This window comes from Canis aureus, chromosome 16 (genome assembly GCF_053574225.1).
Source record: "Canis aureus isolate CA01 chromosome 16, VMU_Caureus_v.1.0, whole genome shotgun sequence".
NCBI lineage: Eukaryota > Metazoa > Chordata > Mammalia > Carnivora > Canidae > Canis > Canis aureus.
The window spans coordinates 14,379,284-14,406,418 of NC_135626.1; the positions used below are offsets into that span (position 1 = coordinate 14,379,284).

A 27,135-nucleotide genomic window follows, 5' to 3' on the forward strand; every position below is an offset into this window, starting at 1 on the left:
TCCCCCTACGGCTCGTTCGCCAGTTCCGGTCACGTTGCTGGGTGTTTACGCCTGGAGCCCGCCCCGGACCCCCCTCGGCGCCCCGGAGCCCCCCGGAGCCCCGGCCCGACGCTCCGCATCCTCGCAGCAGCTGATGGCGCCGCAGCCGGAGCGGGTGCTGCGGAACCCCGGGCGCAGCTAGCGCGGGGAAGAAGAGCGCCTTCCCCCACCCAGCCTGGCCCGGACCCAGGGCCCCGCTGGCCCGTCGCTCCCTCAGGTCCCGAAGGTGAGGAGGCCGGTGGGCGTGGGGGTGAGCAGCCGGGTGGCCCTGGGCGGGGAGCAGCGAGGCCCGAGCTCCCGCTCCCCGGGGAGGGAGGCGGACAGGACCCGCGGGCTGCTGGCAGAAGTTGTCCTCCGCCGCCCGGACTTAGATCCTTACCGGCCCTGGCGAAGAGTCCAGAGCGGCCTGAGGTCGAGCCACCGCCACCTCCGGCCACCTCCCATCACACACATCTTTCTGCCTTCTTTCCCTGGCCTCCCTCCCTGGTACCCCTCTTCCCCATCGTCCTTAGTCTCCATCTCCCCATCGGCTTTCTCTGGGAGTCATATTGGAGGCATAATCAAGCAGTACACCAGACTGAAGGGAATGGGTGCTCCAGTTTCTTCATACATCCCACTCCCGTGTCTCTGGATCCTCAGCTTTGCTGAGGTTGGCTGTCCTGAGATCTTCAATGGAGAGGAGAAGCCATAGCCTAGGGGTAACAGGGGGAGAGGGGTTATGGAGTGGGGAGGATCACAAGACCCTTCTAGAAGGTGGCTCCACCACTGGCCAGGTGAGCCCACCTTGCAGAGTCCCGAACATTTGTCAAAAGCTGACTTCTTGTTCCCAAGACAAGTCTCCAGGAGAGCCAAGGACTTGGGTGTGGGGGCGGGGGGTGGTGGTGGTGGGGGGCATTACTTTCTAGTATACGCACTTACTTGCTCTGGTGATTCCCAGTAACACTCAACTCATTCTCCCAATTTCACCAAGATTCATTGTACATCTGTTCCATAAAAAGACAAGATCTTCCCCTCAGGTAGCTTATAGCTTAGAGCAGAAGCCAGGTCTCACAAACACACACACACACACACACACACAGGTTGGGGGAGATTGAAGTGTGATACATAGCATAACGACACCTGGGAAACACAGAGATGAAAGAAAGTCATCCCAACTTGGTGAGGGTCAGGGAAAGCTTGGTAATAAAGGTAGCCTTTCAGAAGTGCTTTGAAGGATGGGTCAGGTTTCAGGAAGCAGAGATAGGGTATTGGGATGTCCATCCATGTTTATGAGGAGAGTTTGTTGTGAGAGCAGTGTAAAGGAGAATCCCAAAGAGGAGGACATCAGACTGCAAATGTGGACCATGCTTAGATTTGAAGGCCTTAATGCAGGTGGGCACCCAGTGTGGAGCTCTTAGTTGCCAGCCACTATAGTTGTGGATATTAGGGAAGGTACTTAACCTGTTTGAGCCTCTGTTTCCTCATATACAGAGTGGACATACTAATAGAACCTTCAGTGTAGGGTTGTTATAAAGATAAATGAGTTAATATGTATAAAATGCTAAGAAGTGCCAGCCATTCATTGTTGTTATATAAGTAGTATTATCTGTGCATTGATGATTATCCTAAATATTATTGCCTGTGCCTCCATATCTGAGAAAGATATCTTTTTTTTTTTTTTTTTTTTTTGTTTTAGATTTAGATGGTTTTGAGAAAGATATCTTGAGTTCTACCTCTAACCCCAGGCCTAGAGTCAGGTAGTAAAGAGGAATAATGACTAAATATAAATAAATAAATAACGTAACATAACATAATTCACTTATTCATGTATTACCATTGCCTGTCCTATCTATACCTGCCCTGGCTATAAAAATGATAAAAAATGAGTTTAACCTTCTCCCTGAAACAAGAAGGCGTATTTAAAATTTTTTAACAAAATGTGGATATTGAATGTTCAGAACAGTGCAAGGATATTTGTTGACTCAATAAATACTTCCAGTCCCAAAGAGAAAAGAAACACTAAGAATGAAATTGAAACTGGGACAAGAGAAGCAGTCAGGGAGTGAGGGGTGGTGGAAAATGCAAACTCCACACAAGCGGAAAGCTCTGCTTCCTCTCCCAGCCACTTTGTCTGCCTGAGGGTGAGATGGGGCAGCAGAGGCCAGGAGACACTAGGCAGAGTAAGGGAAGGGGAGTGGTTGGCCACCCAAGGAAAGACTGAGCTATAAAAGTGGTTTTCAGACTTTTGATTAGCAGAAGCCTTCTCTCCAATGAATTTGTATGTACAAGCCCATCAAAATAAAGAGAGGTAAAAATAGCAAAGCCCCTGTCTTGTGCCTCCAACCATTTTTGGCAACTTCTGAGACCCCTCTGCAGAATTTTGGGCTCTATAAAGCAAGATTTGCAAACCACTAATTAGGATGATCCCAAAGACCCCTCTGAGCCTGAGTGCTATGTGAGTCTTCATTTTCTGTGGTTTTTCCAACCCAAAGAACCATAATAAGGGGAAAGGGGAAAGAACTACAACTTCCCATTTGCCATATCTGTCGGAATCAGATAGCTGGAAAGAAAAGTGGGTACTCAGACGCTCCAAAAAGATAGGCAAGAGGTGAGGCCGTTTCCAGAGACCAGGAGCCCAAGCCTTAGAGTGCCAGAATTTTATGTTTCAGACAGATAAGAGGTATGTCAGAAGTACTGGAATTAACTCTATAAATTTGAACCTTGTGTTACAGGTCCTTTTTAAATTTTTTTATTTTTTTAAAGATTTTATTTATTTATTCATGAGAGACACACACACAGAGGCAGAGACACAGGCAGAAGGAGAAGCAGGCTCCCCACAGGGAGCCTGATGTGGGACTCCATCCCGGACCCGGGGATCATGACCTGAGCCAAAGGCAGACACTCAACCACTGAGCCACCCAGGTGCCCTCCTTTTTTTATTTTTAAATAAACAATTTTTTAATGAGCATTTTTCATCAAACTAGAAAATTAAAACAAAGTAAAACTAGGAGCACCAGGAGAAGATGGGCAGCAGAAATGATACAAACTCTGAGGTGGTCAGGACAGTACACAAAGGCAAGGGACCCTTCTCACTGTTTTTTTTTGTTTTGTTTTGTTTTGTTTTTTAAGATTGTATTTATTCATTCATGAGAAACACACACAGAGAGAGAGAGGAAGGCAGAGACACAGGCAGAGGGAGAAGCAGGCCCCATGCAGGGAGCCTGATGTGGGACTCCGGGGTCTCCAGGATCACACCCTGGGCCGAAGGTGGCGCTAAACCACTGAGTCACCTGGACTGCCCGGACCCTTCTCACTGTAACCTGTGAAGCTGGGCATCTATGAGCTGGATGTGGGCAGAAGACAAAGGTGATAACCCTACCTTTCAACTGCTCCCACGGATCTGGACCAAATCCTTGTGAGAAGGCACAAGCTTCTTCTCAAGCCAGAGAGTTGTAGGACTGCGTTGTTATGCGAACATCTATGGCATTTCTAGGACATTTTCCTGGCTTGGGCCTTCTGAAGTGTGTGTGACAGCCACACGTGAGAGCACTGTGTTGTAGTTCCCCGTCCCAATCCATCTCCCATCCTCCCCCAAACAAACAACACAATCATGTGTAAGAAAAAATATCTGCCAGGACCGTTTGTGACCCAAATTTCTGCCCTGAGAAGAGCAGCCTGCCTAGTTGGAAGCAAATCCTCAAGTCCTTCTGGGAAGGCTCAGAAACAGCTGGTTGGCTCAGCCTCTCACCGTGGCCAAGGTCCAGTCTCCAGGGCTGTGTGGAAAGAGCTTTTTCTCTTCAGAACACTTGCATTTCAGAGGCTGGGAACAGACATTTTCTCTCTTCATCATAAGCAGAGGCCCACATGCTTTCGCCCTCTAGGTGCACACAGAACAGACACATAGACACAAACAAAGCAGGACACCCCCCACACACACATGCATGTATACGTAGATGCACTCCTCGAGAACACACACAGTCTCAGGTACATGTGCAGACACACAGGCACACACATCCCAATACAGTTACACAATAGCACAGACATAGCTCATCTATTTCTCCTAAGTTATGCACCAGGATATTTGACTTCCCACTTGAGATCCATGTTTCCTTGTTTATGGAAATGTTTTCCTTGAGTATGGCGAATCTAACAACGTTTCCTTGAGTATGGTGAATCTAACATGTCTCAGGCTTGATCTTACCTTCTCTGTAAATCTGCTCCTCCTTCATCTGCCCCAGCTCCACGAACTCACTTGTGCACTCCACTGAGTAGTTACTGAGTATATCCTATTTGTCAGATGCTGTGCTAGGCACTAGGGAACGGGAGGAAACAAAACAGAGTCCTTCATCTTGTGTTGCCATGCTCTGGCAGAGGAAATAAACAAGAAGCAAAATAGGGACGCCTGGGTGGCTCAGTGGTTGAGCATCTGCCTTTGGCTCAGGGTGTGATCCCGGGATCCCAGGATCGAGTCCCACATTGGGCTCCCTGCGTGGAGCCTGCTTCTCCCTCTGCCTGTGTTTCTGTGTCTCTCATGAATAAATAAATAAAATATTTTAAAAAAAGCAAGAAGCAAAATATAATATATTCATGCAATGCAGATTAAGGGAATAGAGGATGAGAGAGGGTTCTATATTAAATCAGGTAATCAGAGAAGGGCCCTGAGGAAGTGACATTTGAACAGAATCCTGAATGAAGGGGAAGAATGGGCCATGAGGGTATCTGGGTAAAGGGTGTTCCTGGAAGAGGGGATGGCAAATACCAAGTCCCTGAGGTAAGAATGTGTTTGGCATATTCAGGAAATAGTAAGGAGGCCAGAGTGGCTGGGAGGGAGTCAGCAGTGGGAGAACAGTAGTAGATGAAGGCAAACAGAGCCAGAGGCAATTTTAAAGAGTCTGGTAAGAATTTTGGATTCAGTATTAAGTGTAATGGGAAGCTGTTTTGAGTGGGGGGCAGGGAGACATGATCAGACTTGTTAAAGGAGCCCCAGTTGCTGTATGGCAGACAAGGAGCAGGTTACTGCAGGGCATACCAGAGGGCTGGTGGTAGCTGGGACAAGGGTGACAGCAATGGAAATAGTGAGAACTGATTGGATAGAGCATACACATTTTCAAAGGTAGAGACAACTGGATTTGCAGATGGATTGGCTGTGGCATATGAAGAAACAGAGGAATCAAAGATAACTCTTAAGTTCTTGGCCTGAGCAACTGAGTGAATAGGCAAAAACTGGTGCCACTTATCAAGATGGTGAACAGTGGGCAAGAGCAGGTTTATAGGATGGATCGCAAGAGCTCAGCATTGGGACTTGTAAATTTGAGAGACCCATTAGACATCCAAACAGAGGTGTTACATAGTCAGTCTAGCATGCAGGAGTCAGCATATAAATAGTATTTACAGCCATAGGATTGGACAAGATCACTTAGGGAGTGATTATAGATTAGAGAAGAGGTCCACTGTGAAAGAGGTCTAATGTGAAAGATGAAGAAATGTAGAAAGAGCCAACAAATGTGCCTACATATTTGAGTTGCCCAGACAGGAAAACTGGGAGACATCCTGAACATTCACCCTCCCCGTCATCATGACTTAATCCACTCGCACATGCTAACAATTCTACCCCAAAATACACCTGGAATTTCTGTCTGTCTTCACCTCCATCATTGATCCAGGCCTCTATCATCGCACCAAGATCACTGCTCCACTCTCCCAGCTCACCTCCCACATCCACTCTGCCCCCTCTAATCTGCCCTCCCCACACCACACCAGCCAGAGTGATCTTTTAGAAATGCAAATCCTATCTTGTCCCTCCTCTGCTTAAAATTCTTAAATAATTTACCAATTCATTTAGTATTAATCCAAAATTCTTAGCATAGTTTACAAGACTCTATGGAATTCTTCTCTTGTTAACCTCACTTCCTGCAACCCCCCTCCCCCCACCTCAATAACTGACACTTCAATCCTCACCAGCAGTGACAATGTTTCAGTTCCCCCAAAACACCATGTGAAGCACTTAGCACAAGGCTTGGCACACAGTAGGCGCCGAATAAATGTAAGCTAGTACTAGTACACTACCCCAGAGTATTATTCCCTATTTAGCATGCTCTTCCCTTTATTATTCTAATTCCTACTCCTCCTTCAAGTCTGTGTTAGTTTTCTATTGCTGCATAACAAATTTCCACAAACTACGTGGCTTAAAAGAACATAAACTTGTTATCTCATAGTTTCTGAGGATGTGGAGTCTGCCACATTCTAGCTAGGTCTTCTGCTAAGGCCCTCAAATGGCTGAAATTAAGGCTGGCTGCATTCTCATCTGAAGGGTCAACTAGAGAAAAGACCCACTTCCAAGATCCCTTAGAGAGTTCATAGAATTGACTTCTGTAAAACAGCAGTCCTCATTGCTTGCGAGCTGTCTGCCAAGAACCATCCTTAGCTACCTGCAGCCTCTCTCAGGTCTCATGGCCTCCTCCCATGAGCCTCTCCTGGGCTCCTCACAGCATGGTGGTTTACTCCTTCAAGGCCAGAAGCATCATTTCTCTCAGGCTTCAGATCTTTTCCTTCAGTACGGGCCCTATGAACCAGCTGCCCAGGATAATCTCCCTTTCGATTAACTCAGAGTCAATTGACTGGAGACCTTTATTATGTTGCAAAATCCCTTCACTTTTGTCATATGTTCTAATCACGGAAGAGAAATCCATCATATTCAGAGTCCCATCCACACTCAAAGAAAGGGGAGAGTGGGGCAGCCCAGGTGGCTCAGTGGTTTAGCACCGCCTTCAGCCCAGGGCCTGATCCTGGAAATCTGGGATCGAGTCCCACATTGGGCTCCCTGCATGGAGCCTGCTTCTCCCTCTGCCTGTGTCTCTTCCTCTCTCTGTGTCTCTGTGTGTCTCTCATGAATAAATAAATAAATAAAATAAGAAGAAAGAAAGAAAGAAAGAAAGAAAGAAAGAAAGAAAGAAAGAAGAAAGAAAAGAGAGAAAGGAAAGAAGGAAGGAAGGAAGGAAGGAAGGAAGGAAGGAAGGAAGGAAGGAAGGAAGGAAGAAGGAAGGAAGGAAGGAAGGAAAGAAAGAGAAAGAAAGAAAGAAGAAAGAAAGAAGAAAGAAAGAAAGAAAGAAAGAAAGAAAGAAAGAAAGAAAGAAAGAAAGAAAGAAAGAGAAGAGAGTGTATCTATACCAGGAGCTAGAAATCTTGGGGGCCATCTTCGAATTCTGCCTGCCACAGAGTTCTGGCTTAAAATCAGCTCCTTTTGGACACATGGGTGGCTCAGCAGTTGAGCATCTACCTTCGGCTCAGGGCATGATCACAGAGTCTCAGGATCAAGTCCCACATGGGGCTCCCCACAGGGAGCCTGCTTCTCCCTCTGCCTGTGTCTCTGCCCCTCTCTCTCTGTGTCTCATGAATAAATAAATAAAATCTTTTTTAAAAGATCACTTCCTTCAAGAGACCTTCTCTGACCCCAAATCTAAAACAGGTCCCACATTATAGTTTTCCACATCACCCTGTATGTTTCTTTCATCGTGCTTTTCACAGATTATAATTGTATACTTATGTGTATTATTATTTGTTTGATGCATTTATTTATTTGTTTGATTCTCTTCATCCTGCAAGCTCCACAAGAGCAGGAATTTTGTTTTGCTCATCACTGTGCCTCCCACACCCCCACAGTTGGCAATATATAGATCGTTGAATGTATGAATGAATAAATGAACAAATCAAGCTAAGGATTAACCTACTTGCACACTAGGCAGACAAGAGAAGAAGTGCTCTGCACTTTTTAATTTCATTTAATTCTCACAATTATCCTTAGACTGTCACTATTAGCCCCATTTTACAGAGAAGGGAAAAAAGTTGAGAGAGGTCAACTTCCTTATCCAAAGTCACACAGCAGGTAACTGAAAGACTCAGGATTCAAACCCAGTTCTCATTATGAATATTGGGAACCTACTTTGGATTCAGAAGATGCAGTTAGAGAATTGGGTCTACCACCACTTACTGACCACATGACCTAGCACAAGTCACTTCAGCTCTGAGTCTCAGTTTCTTTACTTGTGAAATGAGGGTGGTAATATCTACTGAAAAGTAGTTAGTGGGCAGCCCCGGTGGCTCAGCGGTTTAGCGCCGTCTTCAGCCCAGGGTGTGATCCTGGAGACCCAGGATCGAGTCCCGCATCGGGCTCCCGGCATGGAGCCTGCTTCTCCCTCTGCCTGTGTCTCTGCCTCTCTCTCTCCGTGTGTCTCTCATGAATAAATAAATAAAATCTTAGAAAAAAAAGAAAGAAAAGTAGTTAGCAAAAGTAAGATAATATGTATAAATTTCTTAAACATAGCAGATGGTCAGTAAATGTAGCCAACGGTTCCCACAGGCCAAAGGGCCACCCCCTGCTGAAATGAAAGACCTCTTTGGTTGAGTTAGGGAGTATAGGAAATGCACCCCAAGAAGGCAACCTATGAATCTCAGGTGCATATGCTTAATGTGATCCTACATATAGGTTTTCAGGTGCACATGCTTGATGTGATCCTACATATAAAAATCTGGATTTGCAGAGATTTACATCGAAGTCAACCTGGAGGGGAACATTTGCCAAAAAGAGCTGTCCGTCACCTGGCCTCTCTCTCCACTGCCCAGGGAATTCCTTGGGCAGATAGAAACAGTTCCTTCAAAAGCTTAGGGAGAGAGGTGCCTGGGTGGCTCAATCAGTTGGCGTCAGACTCTTGGTTTCGGCTCAGGTCATGGTCTCAGTGTCATGGGATTCAAGCCCTATGTTGGGCTTGTACTCAGCGGGGAGTTGGCTTGAAGATTTTCTCTCTCCCTGCTCCGCCCCCGCTTATGTGTGTGCATGAGCATGCACTCTTTCTCAAATAAATTTAAAAATTTTTTTTAAAATAAAAACAAAAAAACCTCAGGGAGTCCATGGCAAAAAAGGCATGAACTCTACCTCCTATTTCTGCCCTCTGCTTATGCTTCTCCAGGACAGTGATCATCACAGTAGGGACTTCCTGGGAAAGGGATCGGATCAAGGGGCGGGGGGTGAGGTGGTGGGGGGACTGCAAAGCCATTCAGGGGTACAGAGGCACCTGGGTGGTTCAGTTGGTTAAGTGTATGCCTTCAGCTCAGGTCATGATCCCAGAGTCCTGGAATGGAGCCCTGCATCACATCGGGCTCCCTGCTCAGCAGAGAGTCTGCCTCTCCCTCTCTCTCTCCCTCTCCTCCCTCTGTATGCTACGTCCCCCTGCTTGTGCTCCCCCTCTGTGTGTCAAATAAATGGGTAAAAATATTTTTTAAAAAAAGACTCAGGGGTACAGAGCTGCCCTCCCTTCACAGTGTCTTATGTGTCCACCATGGATTCACTGCATGGGTCTCCCTATCACCCTTTCCCACTCCTATTTTTTCCAACTTTTTTTTTTAAGATTTTATTTTTTTTTTTAAGATTTTATTTATTTATTCATAGAGACACAGAGAGAGAGAGAGAGGCAGAGACACAGGCAGAGGGAGAAGCAGGCTCCATGCAGGGAGCCTGATGTGGGACTTGATCCTGGGTCTCCAGGATCACATCCCGGGCTGCAGACGGCGCTAAACCGCTGCGCCACGGGGGTTACCCTAAGATTTTATTTTTAAGTAACCTCCGCACGCAACATGGCTTGAACTCGTAACCCCAAGATCAAGAATTGCATGCTCTATGAGCTGAGCCAGCCAGGCATGCCACCCCACTCCCCTTTTATTTTTATTTTTTAAAAGATTTTATTTATTCATGAGAGACAGAGAGAGAGAGAGAGAGAGAAAGAGAGAGAGAGAGAGAGAGAGAGAGAGAGAGGCAGACACACAAGCAGAGAGAGAAGCAGGCCCCATGCAGGGAGCCCGATGTGGGTCTCAATCCCGGGACTCAATCCTAGGACTCTGAGATCACGCCCTGAGCGGAAAGCAGATGCTCAGCCACTGAACCACCCAGGCGCTCCCCCACACTCCCCTTTTAAAAAGGGACTCTGCTACCTGCCTTCAGCCCATAGAGTTGGTGTTGGTAAAATACTCATCAGATCTTCCTCCTCTGTGACCTAGAGCCCAGAGTCCTGGGTTAAGGTTAAGTCAGAGAAATAGAGTTGAACTGGGGGAGGGTGTGCTCTAACTATCATCCTGATCTATCAGCTGGTGGGCACCCTTGGACTGGGATGCTGGTAGGATGCTGGCAAGATGCTCCACAACATCTTCATGTTAGCCATGAGGAAACCAAGAGCCCAGAGAGGGAGAAAGCTGGCCCAAAGCTGGTTAAGGAGCAGGCTACCACCTGCCTCTATTTTTCTTCACTGACTTTGCTGCTCCATTTGCGTTCCTCTCTGAGAAGCAGAAAGGCTAAAGTTACATGCAGGCAAGGGAGTACAACCATTTCCCTCCAGGCCTCTGGTTCTTCATCTGTTAAATGGGAATAATTATACTTCCCTGACAACACACTCGTGACCCTTAAGGGGAAATGAGTGCAGTGCGAATAGGAGCCCAGATTGCGGGGGAACTCTGAGGGCAGATGGGCCCACGAGATGTGGATTTACCTTATCATCTTCCCCCCAGGTGAGGCCCAGGCCTCGGTTGCCATGGATACCATGTCCCTGGAGCATCAGATCCAGAGTGTGCAACGCCACATCAGCTTCCTGAAAAAGGAGCAGATGGCCCTGCTGCGAGACCTGCACCTGGAAATCCTGAGGCTGCAGAAACGCTGTTCAGGTGAGGCCTGGAGGATGGGAGGTGGGAGAGGGGGACAGGAGGAGGGGTGGGCAGGGGGAGGCAGATCATGGAAGACCTCCACAAATATCAAGACAGCTAACAAGTTTGTCCTGCCCTCCCGGGTAGTGGGGAGCCATTGAAAGTTTCTGAATAGCATCATGCTATATTATGAAACTCGGCAGCTGTATGAAAGATGAATTAGAGGGGAAGGGAGGCAAGGAGACTAGTGATGGGCTGATGAAACGGTCCAGTGAGAGATGATAGGGGTAGAAAGGGGAAGACCAATGGGAGACAGGATGAAAGGGAGGACTTGGCAACTGATTGGATTTGTGAACAAGACAGAAAGAGGCACCAAGAATGAAGCCAAATCCCAGGCCTGACCTCTGCTCTTGGACCTCAGGCTTCAGCCGCCTGGCCGTCTCAGAGGCTGGGCTCTGGCCCAAGTGCTCACCCAGGCTGAGTCTCCAAGTGCAGCCTTTAGATTCAATGACTCATAGAATGTGTCAGTTGGAAGAGCTCAAAGTCTTCATTATACAAGGTAAACTAAGACCCGGAGAGAGAGAGAGAGAGAGAACCACTCAGTACCCTAGTGACAGAGCCAAGATTAGCACCCAGGGCTCCAGACTCTCAGCTGTGCATGCCTCTGCAGCTTTCTGCACATTCTCTCCCAAGATGCTCAGACTTCTACCTACCTTCCAGCCTCTGCTCATGGGAGGCTCCCCATTCTTCAGAAGGAAACTGAGTGACCTGCCTGGCTTCTCACTCTGTGGCATGAGAAGCTGGTCCTCCTGACTCTCAGCCACCACACCCTCCTCTGGCTCCATATATAGATTCAGCTTCTACATTCCTAGGCCAGGCTCCCTGCCATCTCCCTGAAGCCCGGATGGCAGTAGAGGCCAGCCCAGGGGGTAGGGACAGCCCATACCGACTCACCTCTGCCTGATGCCATTTTTTCATTCTAATGACAACATTAAAGGAAAATCAGAATGAGTGTGCCCTAAACCCTACAGCTCTTGCCCTAATTTCTTTTTGCTTTGCCCTAATTCTGAAGACCTGGGTCCTTCCACTCAGGACATAGGCCAGGATCCCAAGAAGGTGTAATAGGCAGCAACAGCCCCCACCACCTTGCCCAGCTGGGTATGGAACTGCAGTCTCTTGGTTATTGATTAAGGAGATAAAAATAACTCTAGGCTGGCCTGGAGCATCCACTCTTGGGGCTGAAATAACTGAATAAAGCCCTTATTCCAAGAGATGGAGGAGTGAAGAGGGGAAAGGAACAAAGAAGATTTTTTTCAAGGAGATTAAACAGACTCAGAGGGGCGCCTGCTTCACTCAGGCCATAGAGCACAGAACTCTGAATCTCAGGGTCATGAGTTCCAGCCCCTTGTTGGGCATGGAGCCTACTTTAAAAAGTAAAATAAATTTTAAAAAATGTAGGGATGCCTGGGTGGCTCAGTAGGTTAAGCGACTGCCTCGGGATCTCAGGGTCCTGGGATCAAGCCTCACATCGGTGTCCCTGCTCCTCCCTCTTCCTCCACCCCTCCCCTGGCTTGTGCTCTCTCTCTCTCTGTCTCTCTCGCTCACTCACTCACACACTCTCTCTCAAATAAATAAAATATTTTAATAAATAAATATATATAATATATATTTAAATATATATATATATATGTACCTGGGTGGCTCAATTGGTTGAGTTGAGCATCCAACTCTCTCTTTTTTTTTTTTAAGATTTTATTTATTTATTCATGAGAAACATAGAGAGAGAGGCAGAGACACAGAAGCAGGCTCCATGCAGGGAACCTGATGTGGGACTTGATCCCAAGACCCCAGGATCACGCCCTGGGCCAAAGGCAGATGCTCAACCACTGAGCCACCCCGGCGACTCAGCATCCAACTCTTGATTTTGGCTCAGATCATGATCTCCGGGTCTTGAGATTGAGCCCCATGTGGGCTCTCCCTTGGCCCCTCCTCCCTGCTTGAGCTCTCTCTCCCTCTCTCAAATAAATAAAATATTTAAATATATATATGTGTGTGTGTGTGTGTGTGTGTGTAAAATAAACAGGGACTCAGAAGCTGGGAAGGGGATGGGAGAGAGGATGAACTAGTGTAGGAATCAAGTGGGCAGGGCTTCAGAAAGAGCCTGCCAAAAAGGGGTGCCACTCAGACTGAAGGGGTTTAAGAGATGGGAGTGTTCTGGGTGGTAGGGCAGCCTGGATGATGACAAGAACTGCCCATGTATTCAGCACTGACTTAGTCCTGGTTTGGACCCTCCGTTTATTTTCTCTAATTTAATCCTAGCAACAGCCCCTTAAGAGGCAGGTGTGATTTTTGTTCCCATTTCACAGAGGAGAATACTGAGGCTCAGAGAGTTATTGTTACTGACCCAAGGTCACACAGGGTATCTGACCTCACTGCATGGTCTTCTAAAGGTAGGGATTCTTGCCAGAAGATGGGCAGGGAGATTTGATGGATGGGGGAGTGGAGTTCAACTAGGAGTCTATCTCCCCTCCCCCAACTTCCCTGGTTAAAGGTGAAACCAGCCCACTGGGAATTAGTGGCAGAGCCAAATCCTTTGGGGTACTCCGGGGCCTTGCAGGAGGGGCCAAGTTGGCTCCAGGTAGCCCTGGAGAGTAGAGGCATCAGGGTCCTCCCTGGGACTCCAGGAAGGAGGTTCAGACTCAGGTCACAACAAAAGGCCCAGGTACCCTGGCTCTTGGTCTCCTAACAACAGTTGGCCTCCCAAGGGAAGAGCCAGCGAGGAGAGGCAGACAGAGGGGCCGCAAGGCTAGACTCTGTAGGTGTTGTCGGGCATTGATCCCAGAGATTTGCTACCTTATCCCACTCCCAGGTTCACATGTCCTCCCTTTAGGCACCAGATTGCATCCCTGCAGGTACACACACTTGCTCCTGAGGAGGTGCCCTCTGCTGCCAGCGGCTGCCGGGCTCCCTCCCAGTCCTTTCCCAGCTCTCAAGCGGTGGTGGAGTTGGGGGAGCTGGGGTGAGGCTGAAAAGATGATTAGACTCAGCTGGCTGAGGGAATGGGGCATTCTGGGCTGTAAGGAATGGGTACTGGGAAGACAGGCAGGCGCAGGGGTGGTGGCTGGGCTGCGGCTCCCAGGAGGAAACCTCTAGCACCCGCACCCTCAGCGAGCGGACCCCGCCCCTCAGCGCCAGCCAAGCATCCTGTGGGCCTTCCGCCACCAGGGGGCGTTGTCCCCCGTGAGGCCCCTCTCCCTGCCTCGTGGAATATAGCAGGAAACAGGGCTTGGAAAGGAGCAGGGCTGATGCTCAGAAAATAACACAGGCACAGCAGCGCTGGCTGTGAAAATAGTGAAATGCACGTACCCTACTGGTAAATATCCACTTCCCTCCAGTGTCCCCAAGCAGCCGTCTCACATTCACCAACTAAAACCCTGAAGGGGCTGTGGGACCCACACCACAGGGGTCCCTCCAGAATGGCTCTGGCTGGTTGTCATGTTAGACATTTGTACATCACCGCGGGGAAGGAGCAAATACCCCCCGAGCCCCCAAAGCAAGCCGGGCTCCTCAGTCCCACAAGGGTTGAACTAACTTCCACATGAACGCATGGTGCTTGCACTGGAAAAATCTCTGGGCTTACAATCAGGCCAGTCAGGCTTAGGCGGTGCCTTGCACCTCTCTTCATCTCTTCCCCTCACTGGACTGCAGTAAAATAGGTATGGAAGGTGGTTTAGATGGTTTCTAAGGATGCTATTATTGCCACTTGTTCCGTGATTCCCTGATCTCCCTCCCTCTCTTTCTCTCTCTGTCTCTGTCTCTTTGTTTCTCTCTCTCACACACACACACACATACAACTGCCTTTTATTTTCTCCCTCTAGAACTGACTCGTGACCTGGAGATGAGAGAGGCCCAGTCTCATCAGCAAGGTAAGAGAAGGATGACTGGTGGGGAGATGCCATAGGGGCCCAACAGGTCACCTTTTTCCCACCACTTAGTAGGACCCAAGCCTTCTCTGCCCCCAGGCCAGACTTGGGGGATAGCCACTCCTCAGCTTTTTGAGCAGAGTGCAGGATGTCAGCTCCATTTGCCTATTCATCTGGGTGGCTTTATGCAATGAACAACCGGCACTGGCACCACCATACCCTGTATCCATGTCTCTGTCCAAGTAGGAAAATGAAAGCTGGAGGATTTGGTATACAGGAAGTCCACCTGGTCTATGACTCATTTCCCAAATCTTTCCTTTAAAAAAAAATTTATTTATTTATTTATTTATTTATTCATGAGGGACACAGAGAGAGAAGCAGAGACATAGGCAGAGGGAGAAGCAGGCTCCCTGCAGGAAGCCAGATGTGGGACTCAGATCCCACAACTCCGGGATCACGCCCTGAGCTAAATGCAGACGCTCAAGCTCAACCACAGAGCCACGCGGGTGTCCCTCTCCCTAATCTTTCCCATCCTTGCTCAACTGATTTCCATGATCAGTCCACACCTTCCAAGATGCCGAATGTTGAGATCAACACCATGGCAATATGGAGTGCATGACTTCAAGGAAACTTATCTAGGTGAGGAGAAAAAAGAAACACATGCACATCAGCAAATCCTTCATCTGACAAAAGCATAACTTCTTGCCATTGTAGCAATTCCACTAAAATATTTATTTACTGATTATTACTTCACCCATAACATGGAGAGGGGGAGATGGTTGTTCAGTGGGCATAGAGTTTCAGTTTTGCAAAACAGAAAAGTTCTAAAGACCTGTTACACAACAATGTGACTTTACTTAGAACTACTAAACTGTACACTTGAAAACACTTAAGATGGTAAACTTTGTTATTTGTTTTTTGGTACAATTAAACAATTTTTTTAAAGGAGGGGTTCCATTGTTAAGATCTTAATCACCAAAATTAGGTGATCTTTGAGAACTGGGACTGGGTGTTATCCATTGTCTCAAGGTGCAAGACATGGAAAAGGACTCAGTAAAATGCTTAATTTCAAATGAATCACCATGTAGTCTTCCTTAGCCAGGAGGGATTTAGCAGAGAGTGGACTCCCTGCCATATTGACGTGCAGATTGTAGATCAAGAGCTACATACATGATCAAAACTTAGGCATGGACAAAGCTGGGAGTTTAAGGTAAAATGTTGAGATTGCTTTGAATATTTGCATATTCGTGTGTAAAGATCAAAGCATTTATAGATTTGAATGAATTCTGCCCACTGCCTAAAGTGGGCAACCTCTTTATGCCTCAGTGCTGGGAGGAAGGGGGGTTACATCCCAAATACCAGATCTGTAACAAGAGCAACCTTCAACCCACCTACTATCCTTCCTTTGAAAGAGTTTCTGGGGTCATCTGACATTAAGGTATAGCCCAATGGGGGATCCCTGGGTGGCTCAGCAGTTTAGCTCCTGCCTTCAGCCCAGGGCATGATCCTGGAGTTCCAGGATCGAGTCCCACATCCGGCTCCCTGCATGGAGCCTGCTTCTCCCTCTGCCTGTGTCTCTGACTCTCTCTCTCTCTCTCTCTGTCTCTCATGAATAAATAAGTAAAATCTTAAAAAAAAAAAAAGATATAGCCCAACGTCCTGGTTTTTATCTTCTCAGTGGGTTTGAGAGCTCCATTTCTTTGTCCCCCTGACACTGATTTCCATGTCCTTGCCTAAGTCACCTTTTGCCTACCTTTTGTCACCTTTCAGCTATCTGTCTCTACAGTCACTTACTTATGTGAATCCCAGGATTTGTTCCCTGCTGAAATGGAGCTCATGATCCAAGAGGCAGGGATCCTCAACACTGTGGGTACATTAGAATCATCTGGGAACTTTGAAGAAGCGCCAGTTCCCAGGTCCAATCCCAGAGATCCTGATTCATCTGGTCTTTGTTAGGGCGCAGGAAACTATATTCTAAAGCTCTCTGGGTGGTCAGTATGTACCCAGTGTTGAAACTCAACTGCAGCAGGCAAAGGCAAACAATAAATAACATACATAAATTACGAGAGGTAACAACTGCTCTAGGAAAGAAACTGCAAGGTGCTGACCTACTTGATTCCCCTTTCCTGCCCACCTTCCCTAGTGGTAGGTCTGCCAGCCCCGCCCTCTTGCATGTCTCTCCTACCCACAGGCTTTTGCACAAACTGTTCCTCTGTGCAAAGCACCCTTGCCTCCCTCTTCACTGCTTAACTCCAACTCATTCTTCCAACTGCTGCTAGCCTAAGTGGCTCCTCTGCCGAGAAGACTGATTAGGTCACAGTATCCTGTTAGTCATTAGTCATGGCGTTGGCACATGTCACAGATGCAACCTCACATGCATTTGTGATTCCGGACGCTGCCTCTCCCGCTTACGCTTGCTGTAAGCTTCACGAGGAATGTTTCGTTATCCACGACGTCCCCCAATGCCTAACACAGTGCATACAGTAAGGGTCCCACAAACAATTGTGGGTGGGATGAACGGGCAGGGAGGGTTTTTACGTTCAGGCTGAAACCTGAAGAATTAGAGAGGCCAGATCGGCGCAGGGGCCCCGCGGACGAGAGAGGAAGGGCGGCGTAGCCGACGGGTCGGGAGCGAGGGAGAGCGAGGGAGAACGGATAACCAGGGGGCTGCGGGGCTCGGTAACGTGGACCGGCGAGCGGTGCGGCGTCGGCCAGGCGGGGGCCGTCACCTGTCTTCTCTCCTCCCCCCTCCAGAGGCGGCGAACCGGGAGCTAGAGAGCAAGTGCCGCGCGCTCGAGTCGCAGCTGGCCGCGCGGACGGCCGCCAACGCCGAGCTGCGGCGGGAGGTGGCGCAGCGCGAGGCGCTGGTGTCGGCGCTTCGCTGCAGCCTGCGCGCGGAGGAGCGCCGCTTCCTGGAGGAGCTGCGGCGCCGCAGCCACCGCGCCACCGTGCTGGGCACCGAGCTGCAGAAGCACACCGAGGCGGCCGCCTACCTCTCCTGCCAGCTGCACGCGGCGCGCCAGAGACTGCAGGCGCCGCGCCCGGGCCCCGCCGCCGCCGCCGCGGCCCCCGAGCCCCGGCCCCGCCGCCGCGCACAGCGGGCCCGCCGCCCGCCCGCCGCCGAGGCCGCCGCCAAGGGCCCGGGCCGGGACTGGGCCGCCTGGGACCGCGCGGCCCGCGCCCTGGACGACGCCGATCCCATGCCCGACCCCGCGCTCTTCCTCCACGCCCGGAGGCCCCCGCGGCCCAGCGGCCGCAGCCCGCGCCAGCCACCGCCCCGGGAGCCCCCCGACCAGGCCGGCCCGCCCAGCCCGCCCAGCGCTCCCGGGGAGCCGGAGTAGGCGCGCGGCCGCGGGGGGGGGGGGGGGGGGGGCGGGGGGCGCGAAGGCCGGCCCGGCGTCCCGCCAGGAGCGCTGCTGGGGGGCCCGAGCGGAGGCGGCCGCAGCCCCCCCAGCCCTCCCGCGCGCCCCAGCCGGGCCGCGTCGCCTCCCCCGAGGGAGCTCTGCCGCGGGGCCCGGAGAGAGCGCGGTACGGAGGAGAGGAGAGGAGAGGAGAGGAGGACTCGCGCGGTACCGACGCTCCTCTCGTCCCCGCCCCGCTGCAGGGTCGCGCCCTGTCCCGGGAAAGCTGACAATCGTGGGACGCGAGGGGGAAGGCTGGGCGGGCCTACGAGAGGAACGCAGCGGCACTCAGCACCCCTGGGCCTTCCAGCTCCCCTCCCGCCCCGCCCCGCCCCGCACGGCCGCCCTTCCTGCCGAGCCTTCCTGTAAGGAGAGGCTCGGGCTGGGGGGCTAGCGGCTAGCGGCTGGACCCCTTTTCTTCTGAAGCCGCTTCTCCGACCCCTACCCAGCTGATAGGTCCTTACCGGTGAGCACCCAACACTTTAAAGGCATTTCCTGCCAGAGCCCCTGGTAGGGAAAGTATGAAGCTTGAACTTCTGGAAGGTAGCACCCACGGACCCTTGCAGAGGAGGACAGAATGGGTTTTCTGGCAGAACCTGCTCTAAAGCTGTCTCCAGTTTAGTTCTTCCCCAGGATGCCCACCCAAGTATTCAGACTGAGTGAGAGCTGTGCTAGGGAAGCAAGGGGGCACCCTGGAATCAGCCACTCTGTCAGGCTGGTGGAAGGGCAGAACCTGCCTACCTCTCCTGGAGGTAGCTGGGAACCTGAAGGCTGCCTTGGGAGCTTTCCTAGTCCTGTTTAATGGTGCTAATTTCGCCCAGCTGCATCCAGAGGTGGGAAGAAGGGCCAGGTTCCTGGAAGTGGCAGTGGTTGGTCCAGGTTCGAGTTTGCTGGGGGCCGGCAGGGGTGTGTGTGGGGGTGTGTGTGTGCAGGGGGCAAGGGTAGGGCACAAGTTAGTTTCCCGGCTGGTCCCTCCCGGGGTGCCCCCAATCCTACCAGAACTGACAGTGGCTGGTGCTCCAGGTCCTCAACCCTCCTGTTGAGGATGGAGTGTGGTAAAATGGAAAGTGGGATACCCCACCTCCTAACTACCTTCTCCCCAGCTCCCCCCTCCTGACCAAAAGCAGGAAGTGCAGTTCTAGTCCAGCACACAGCCCCCCAGGCCCTAGACCCAGCCCAGCCCCAAGAAAGCAAGCCCTAGAGCCCTTCCCCCATGCCATGGCTCCTCTGTTGGTCCTGCATTGAGTCCTAAGTGCCTGTGAGGTCTTAAAGGGGCTGCTGAGGGAGTGTGGGGGGCAGGGAGAGGCCTTTACCTCACTCACAAATAACGCATCATGGCAGGTCCTGCCCTTGGCTGAGGCCAAGCATTCCGTGTGTCACCCAGGGTCTGGGAGGTGAGCAGAGTCAATCTCTAGGGATGGTGAACGCTTCTCCCATCATGCTCCCTGTAATGAACAGGAGGAACCCGCAACCATGTTCTCTTTCACTCTATGTGTTAGAGAGAGTGGGATCAACCAGAGGCAAAACCAGTGAGCACACTCCCAGCTCCCGCAAATATGCTGTCCTCCCCCAGCTGACTGCACCCAGGACTGCTGAGACCACTGAGCAATAAGCAGGCCTCATCCGGGTGTCCAACCACTGGGATGCCAGAGCCCAAGGTGTGGATACCCTTGGCACAGACCATGCTCTCTCCCTCTCAGAGTTGGGCCACAGTGGTGGCCTGGGGTCATTGCTCTGCCTGCCCTGGCCTCTTACCCTCCTCTCCTTGCCCCATTTTTGTGCCTCTGCCCTCCGTGTCTCCCCTCAAGGGTGTGTGACTCACTGTCCCCCCGTCCTGTTGCCTCCCTTTCAGAGGTGTCTATATGAGGATGCCCTTCTCCTCTCTTGACTGCACTCTCTTGAAGGGGCCCAAAGGACTGTGGGAAGGAGGGAAAGGGTGTCTTTCTGGAGCAGCCCACCCGGACCCTGAGCTTCCACAACCACACTTTTGGGGCATACAGGGTGACTTTGTTTTGTTGATTCTTGTACAAAGATGGTAAAATACTTTATCCACCCACCCACCTACTAAAAGCCATAGCTATGCCCGCCTGGCCTCCTCCCAGCTCTATAGCAATAGCCCTTACTCCCCCTTCCTTCTTGGGGACCCAGAGTGTCTAGCTGGGGCCCTCTACCACACCCCACCCCAGGGAGCCTCCAGGGGCCTGCTGGCCTCTCCCTAAGTGACCCCATCAGCACCGCTGAACTCCTATCCCTCTTCTAAGTGACCAGATATAATGACCCTTAATTATTTGTAGGGTGCTTGGAGATCCCCCAGATGAAAGGTTCTGAGAGTGCTGGGGTGGCTGACTTGCCGACTCTCACCTGAGGTGTTGAGGGTCTGGGAAAGGAAATAAGCCAACCTTCCTCCTCCATTCAACAAGCTGGAGGAGGGGCTGAAGCAGATGGAGGTTTTCCAATTTTAACAAATTCTTCTTCCCTGTTCTTTTCCTGGAAATAATGGACTGAAGACTTCCCTCTATCCATCTGCCCCGGGGGGTTTGGAACAAAACCCTCAGTGCAGTAGAATGAGATTGGGAGTCAGCAGCCTGCCCTTGGCCTCAGGAGTCCCAAATTCCTCAGCCTCCAGCTCTCTTGGAGCCTGGAGGACCCACCCTGCCAAAGGAAAGAACCACTCCCATAAGCCCCTGGAATGTCTGGGTGACTAGAAGAGAAAAGATTGTGTCTCTTCCCCTCTCCTCCACTCTTCTCTGCAGCACAAATCCCCATTGGAGGAGGGGCATGTTGACAAGAACACTCTGCCTTTGGTAGGGCTCCAGCCACACCCCAAGTGTGGATAGATCCAGGAAGGAGAGCTACAGGTGGGGACTGTTCTGGAAGTCAGCCAGGGACCAGTGGGCAATGCAGCATGAGACTCTGTGCCCCTGCCCCCCAAATCCCACCCACAGTGGCCTGCAGTTTGAGGGAGCACTCCAGGGCTGAAATGGGGTAGCTCTTCCCCAAACCAGCAGTAGAATAGAGGTCTCCTAATGGGGAGGAAGGAGACCAGGAAGGTATGGAACAGCATCTCTTTAGTGCAGGGAGCTGGGGGCCCCTAAGCACCCTCTCCTTGAGGTGCCAGCCTTGAACGGGGGACATACAGGGCTTCCAAACCACCTGGCAGGAGCCCCATGGGTGGGGCAGAGGGATCCTGCTCCAAATTCTCTGTTGGCTGCGCTTTTTAATCCAATGCTTTTCAGAGTGTATACACTCACCCACAGAAATAGAGCCCTATGCTTTAGGGATGACTGTCATATGCCTTATTCTTAATAAAATATCTTAAAAACATAAGCCAGACCTCTTCTCTGTGGGCACTCTGCCCTACTCCACCTTTGTTCTTGCAGGTGTGGGAAAGAATGCGGATGGAGGACATGGAGAGTAGTTTGGGAGTCAGCTGGTGGATTGTTGAGACTGGGAGCTGAGACTCTGGAGGCTTCTCTGGATATTCCTCACAAGGCACATCTGAGGTGTCCCAATGCTCAGGCTGGCCCTGACTCTTTCCCTGTACCACCCCAATCCAAATGAACAAATGAGACCTTAGCTCTGAGGCTCCTGGCTACAGCTGAGAGAGATAGACTGGGAGGTCTCCAGGCCTGGAATTGCCCACAGTTCAGGCTGGAAAGGAATCCTGGGGTTCTGGCATCTTTGGCCATGCTGGTTCCCCTTCCTTGACATCCAAGCCCATCTGATCCAGCTACAAGAAGCCCAGCCTCCCAGAAATTAGCCCTATTCTTACATTCCATTAATGAGGGTTACCCTGAGACTGCAATTAAGGTGCTTGGCACACCCAGCACCCACAAGAATTTAAACCTGTACATTTTCAGTGTAGGTCTATGTTGTGGACCACTCTGGAAAAAAAAAGCAGCAGCCCTGTCTTCTAAGGATTTGGGGGACATAATGGTTTGCCTGAAACCCTTCTGATATAGGATCCATTGTTTCCTTTTGGGGAACTGCCCTTCTTTTTTTTTTTTTTTTTTAAGATTGTATGTATTTATTCAAGAGAGATATAGAAAGGAGAGAGAAGCAGAGACACAGGCAGAGGGAGAAGCAGGCTCCATGCAGGGAACCTAATGCGGGACTCGATCCCAGGACTCCAGGATCACGCCTGGGCTGAAGGTGGCACTAAACCACTGAGCCACCCAGGGGTCCTGGGAACTGCCCTTCTATTTCAGTTGAGGGGTGGGGGTGCTGCCTCTACTCATGTGACCCAGGTAAAGTAAGTCACCCTGATTGGGCTGGAAGTAGGCACATGATTCAGTCTGAGCCAATGAGAGTCAGTCTCAGGACTTTTGCTGGAGCCATTCATTGAACATACCAAGTTAGATGCCAGGGATACAACGGTGAATAAAACAACTATTGAGAAATACAAACTCTCGGGTGGCTAAAATAGCAGAATGTCAGTCTGGAGGTCTGGCAGGCTGTTTGCCACCACAAGAGATACTGAATATGAAGCTATCACACCAGAAGCAAAAGCAGAGGAGATGGAGACAATTCCTGGTAATTAAGCTGCTGGATCCAGCTATCCTGCATCACATATACCCCTGCCCCTTTCAGGTATGTGGACTAATACACCACCCTCTTTTAAGTGGTCTACATTTTTTGTTTTTTTGTTTGTTTGTTTTGTTATTTTTTTTTACATTTTTTGTTTTTAAGTGGTCTGCATTAATTTGTGCATTAAAAAACGATTTTATTTATTTATATATTCATGAGAGACACACACAGAGAGGCAGAGACATAGTCAAAGGGAGAAGCAGGCTCCCTGCAGAGAGCCATCCCAGGACCCCAGGATCAGGAACTGAGCCAAAGGCAGACGCTCAACTTGAGCCCCCCAGGTGCCCCAATTTGTGCATTTTTTAACTTTATTTTTTTGAACGAATTTTAGACTTAGAGAAAAGTTGCAAAAGTAATAGAGAGTCCCTGTATATCCTTTACCCAGCTTCCCCTAATATAAACATCTTACTTTATCGTAGTACAATTAAAACCAAGAAATTGACCTTCGTGGATGACTATTCACCAAGCCATAGACCTTATTTGAATTATCAGTGTTTCCACTCATGCCCTGTTTCTGTTCCAGGTGTTCTAACCAGGATCCCATTGCATTTAGTTATCTTTCCTTAGTCTCCTCAGTCTGTGACATACTTTTTAAAGCCATTTTGAGTTGAATTTTCCTGGCTTGCTAATCCCAAGAGTCATAATGATGTCCAAGAACAATCAATCAGTGGGGGGAAAACAAGTGGACCCCAAACAATAAATTGCATTGAATAAAGTATTTGCAGATCTTTAGGGAGGGGATAACCCCTTCCAGTCAAGACTAAAAAGGAGTTTAACAAAACAGTGATATCTGAGCTTGACCGTAGACCTGGGATGGCTTCCACACCTGGCCTGTGACACTCCTCCCAGGGAAGTCGGCATCAAGAAAAGATAAGTGACTTAACTTGAGGTAAGTAAGGAAGTTGTAGTGAAGGAGTCAGGGATGGATGGAGCTGGAGTTGAAGTCACATGTATTGACTCCAGGTAAAACAGGCAGGCAGGCCTGGGCTGCCCCATCCAGCTCCTTGCTCCAGCCTCTGAGGATCAGATTTGAGCCCAGGATGGGCTAGGACCAAACTGGTAGCAATTCCCATTCTAAGAAGTATGGCCCAGGCTTCTGTTTGCCCATCACCTTTTATCTCCTGGGTCAGCAGGGAGAGGGAAGGCCCAGCTCTAGATAAACATCTGCTCAGGACTCTGGAGTCCTGTGTTCAATTCAAGAAACAAGAGAGAGGGATGCCTGGGTGGCTCAACCGTTGAGCGTCTGCCTTTGGCTCAGGGCGTGATCCCTGGGTCTGGGATAGAGTCCCTCATTGGGCTCCTGATGAGGAGCCTGCTTCTCCCTCTGCCTATGTCTCTGCCTCTCTCTCTGTCTCTCATGAATAAGTAAATAAAATCTTAAAAAAAAAGAAAGAAAGAAAGAAAGAAAGAAAGAAAGAAAGAAAGAAAGAAAGAAAGAAAAAGAAAGAAAGAAGAGAAAAGGGGAGGAGAGAGGAGGAATTGGCTTTAGGATCCCTCACAAACCTCTAGGGTGCTTGGCTAAACCCAGCCCAGAGATAGTATAGGTGGAGGTGTGCAACATCAGCACCAGATAACTCTGAGATCACGTATGCAACCCCCTCAGCTTACAGATGGGGAGACCGAAGCCTGGGGCATCTCTGTGACTGTCAGCTCTTCCCTCCTGATAGTTCTGCTCACATAGGTTTGGGGTTGAAGGAGATAGAGCAGCCCCTCTTTTATGGGTCCCTGGAGTCAAGCCAGTGAGGTAGGGGACTCCCTCCTACAATCTAGGAGTCTGGGTTCCTGCTCACCCCTCCAACCCCTTGGGAACTCTGAAAAGGAGGGGGGAATATGAATGTCCAGCTGAGTGGGTGTATTCATCATAACACTAATTAGGGAGGTGGGAGGCTTTAAGCAGCTAATTATGTAGGCTAGGTCTCAGCCTTGAAAAACCTCCCTTCATACTTAGTTAACATCTTTACCCAGGAGCCCTAAAGATGGGGAAACTGAAATGCTAAGGAGTGTCACCCAGGCAGCCCCAAGGATGGGAACTATATAACAGGAGCCTGCTAGGGAAAGGGGAAGGGATTCATGGAAGCTAAGTTGCAGGTTTTAAGGCTGCTGGGACTGGTTAATCACTAGACCCATGGACAGATTGGTCACTAGTACCCATGCTGGCCAGTGGGCACTCAGCTCCTGACCATGAAGAAGATAGGAAAGCAAGGCCAGGGTATAGTACAGGCTGGTACCTCTCGAAGGCTCAGCATGGGTCTCAACCAAGCATTGTGGAAATGATCTGCAGCTCTGGATACAGTTCATAAAAGCATGCAGTTCATAAAAGGATATCTGCAAAGAAAGCCCACATATTATAAATAATGATGGGGATCAAAGGTGAAACCCTGAGTTGCTCACAACACTCCCTCCTCAGCATCCTGTGGAGCCCTCAAAAGGACTGCTTGGTAGTCTCGACATCTGACTCATCCATTCAACCAGCAAATGTGCATTAAGCACCTTCTATGCTTCAGACTCTGCGAAGACACTGGGGATGCCCAGATAAATAAGGTACAGTTCTTGTTTCTAAGAAGTCTCCCAGTCTAGCAACCGGATGCCTTACCTGAGAACCAGATGTGCCAGCATGGCCAAGACAGTCTCAGTTTATGCCTGCTATCCCAACGCCATTGTTAATGGAGTCCACTTTCACTCTCAAAAGTGTCCTGGTTTGGAGAATAAGTTATACAGTCACCTTAACCATGGCATAATGTACAGGCACTGGTGGAAATAGTTGTGGAAAGTGGTAGGAGTAGTTGCTGTTGAGACCATGATGAAGAGAAACTGGTGGAGGCAACTTGAAACCCAAAAACCGTCTGCTTAACTTAATATGTTATTGGAGGTCATGGGACACCTGGGTGCCTCAGTGGTTGAGCGTCCCACATTGGGTTCCCCGAGGGGAGCCTGCTTCTCCCTCTGCCTATGTCTCTGCCTCTCTCTCTGTATCTCTCATAAATAAATAAATAAAATCTCTAAAAATATATATATTATCGGAGGTCAGACCACCAGACTACAGAGAAAGTGGCCAGAGGATGATACTTTCTCTGTGGACCTGTTTTGCTATCACCAGGCTTGCTGCTCCCAGTGTTAAAACTGAGCTAATGTTTCTGGTTATGAGTAACTTTACCAGCATGGAGGGGGCTTCTACCTTCAGCTACAATGGACTGGGTACAATTCTCCACATTCCTTGAGTTTCATAGATATAAAGTATCCCGCAGTTGGGAGGCTGGTTAAAAGAATTATGGTACCACCACACAGTGAAATTTTGTTTTAAAGATTTTATTTATTCATGAGAGACACACAGAGAGAGGCAGAGACACAGGCAGAGAGAGAAGCAGGCCCCCTGCAGGGAGCCCGATGTGGGACTCGATCCCAGGACCCTGGGATCACACTCTGAGCCAAAGGCAGACGCTCAACTGCTGAGCCACCCAGGTGTCCCCACACAGTGGAATTTAATCCAGCCATGAAACAGAACGAGGAAGCTCTTCATGTATTGATATGGAACAACCTCCAGAATGTACTGTTAAGTAAGACAATCAGGGTAGGTAGGGGCGCCTGGGTGGCTCAGTCAAGTTAAGCATCTGTCTTCTCCCTCTTCCTCTGCCTGTCACTCCCCCTGCTTGTGCTCTCTCTCAAAAAAATAAATGAAATCTTTTTTTAAAAATGAGGGTGGAGAATAGCAGGTACAGTGTGTTAACATTTGTGTAATGAAAGGGGGAAAATATATATACACACTCTTATATGCAGCCTATAAAAGAGCTAGTAATCTTGGTGGTCTAGGGAGGGAACCTAGGTGGTTGGGGGCAGGTGACAGATTTCACCATTTTCACCCTTTTGTACTTATTTGAAGTTTGAACCATGTGAACGTGTTACCTATTTAAAATTCTAAGTAGGGGCAGCCCGGGTTGCTCAGCGGTTTAGCGCCGCCTTCAGTCCAGGGCCTGATCCTGGAGACCTGGGATCTAGTCCCCAGTCGGGCTCCCTGCATGGAGCCTGCTTCTCCCTCTGCCTGTGTCTCTGCCTCTCTCTCTGTCTCTCTCTGTGTCTCTCATGATTGAATAAATAAAAATCTTAAAAAAAATAAAATTCTAAGTAAAATTGGGATCCCTGGGTGGCTCAGCAGTTTAGCACCTGCCTTCCACCCAGGATGTGATCTTGGAGTCCCAAGATTGGGTCCCGTATCCAGCTCCCTGCATGGAGGCTACTTCTCCCTCCACCTGTGTCTCTGCCTCTCTCTCTCTCAGCTCAGTTCAGAGCTGCCTCTTTCCAGAAGCCTTCCCGGACTCTCTCCCCTGCACACTTAAAACAGCCATCTTTAAAGGTTTTTATTCTGTAGCCTTGGACATGAAGTTGTTGTGTGCATTTCATTTCATCCACCGGATTGAAACTTACCCTGGCAGGGCCTGGGTCTGATCATCTCTGATCTTCCTGGAGTACTGAGCTTTTTGCAAGCTGTGCTAGAAAGACTGAGTGAATCACCCAGCATTTCACAATAT

General features: G+C 49.8%; 1 protein-coding gene and 1 long non-coding RNA gene across 3 annotated transcripts; one reads left to right on the forward strand and one right to left on the reverse strand.

Annotated features, from left to right (window-relative positions):
- Positions 1-21,352, forward strand: CCDC92B (coiled-coil domain containing 92B). Its single transcript, XM_077851705.1, has 4 exons — positions 1-265; positions 10,570-10,722; positions 14,580-14,627; positions 17,379-21,352. Exons 2-4 carry the CDS (start codon positions 10,593-10,595, stop codon positions 17,963-17,965), a joined length of 765 nt encoding a protein of 254 aa, XP_077707831.1. The 5' UTR covers positions 1-265; positions 10,570-10,592; the 3' UTR covers positions 17,966-21,352.
- LOC144285905 (uncharacterized) lies at positions 106-5,902 on the reverse strand. Of its 2 annotated transcripts, none has more exons than XR_013354052.1 (3): positions 5,849-5,902; positions 4,220-4,330; positions 106-731 (listed from the first exon to the last, which is right to left on the reverse strand). It is a non-coding gene; the product is annotated as an uncharacterized LOC144285905 (long non-coding RNA). The 2 variants fall into 2 exon arrangements; XR_013354051.1 differs by lacking the exon at positions 5,849-5,902 and adding an exon at positions 5,642-5,811.
- Positions 21,353-27,135: the final 5,783 nt, after the last annotated feature.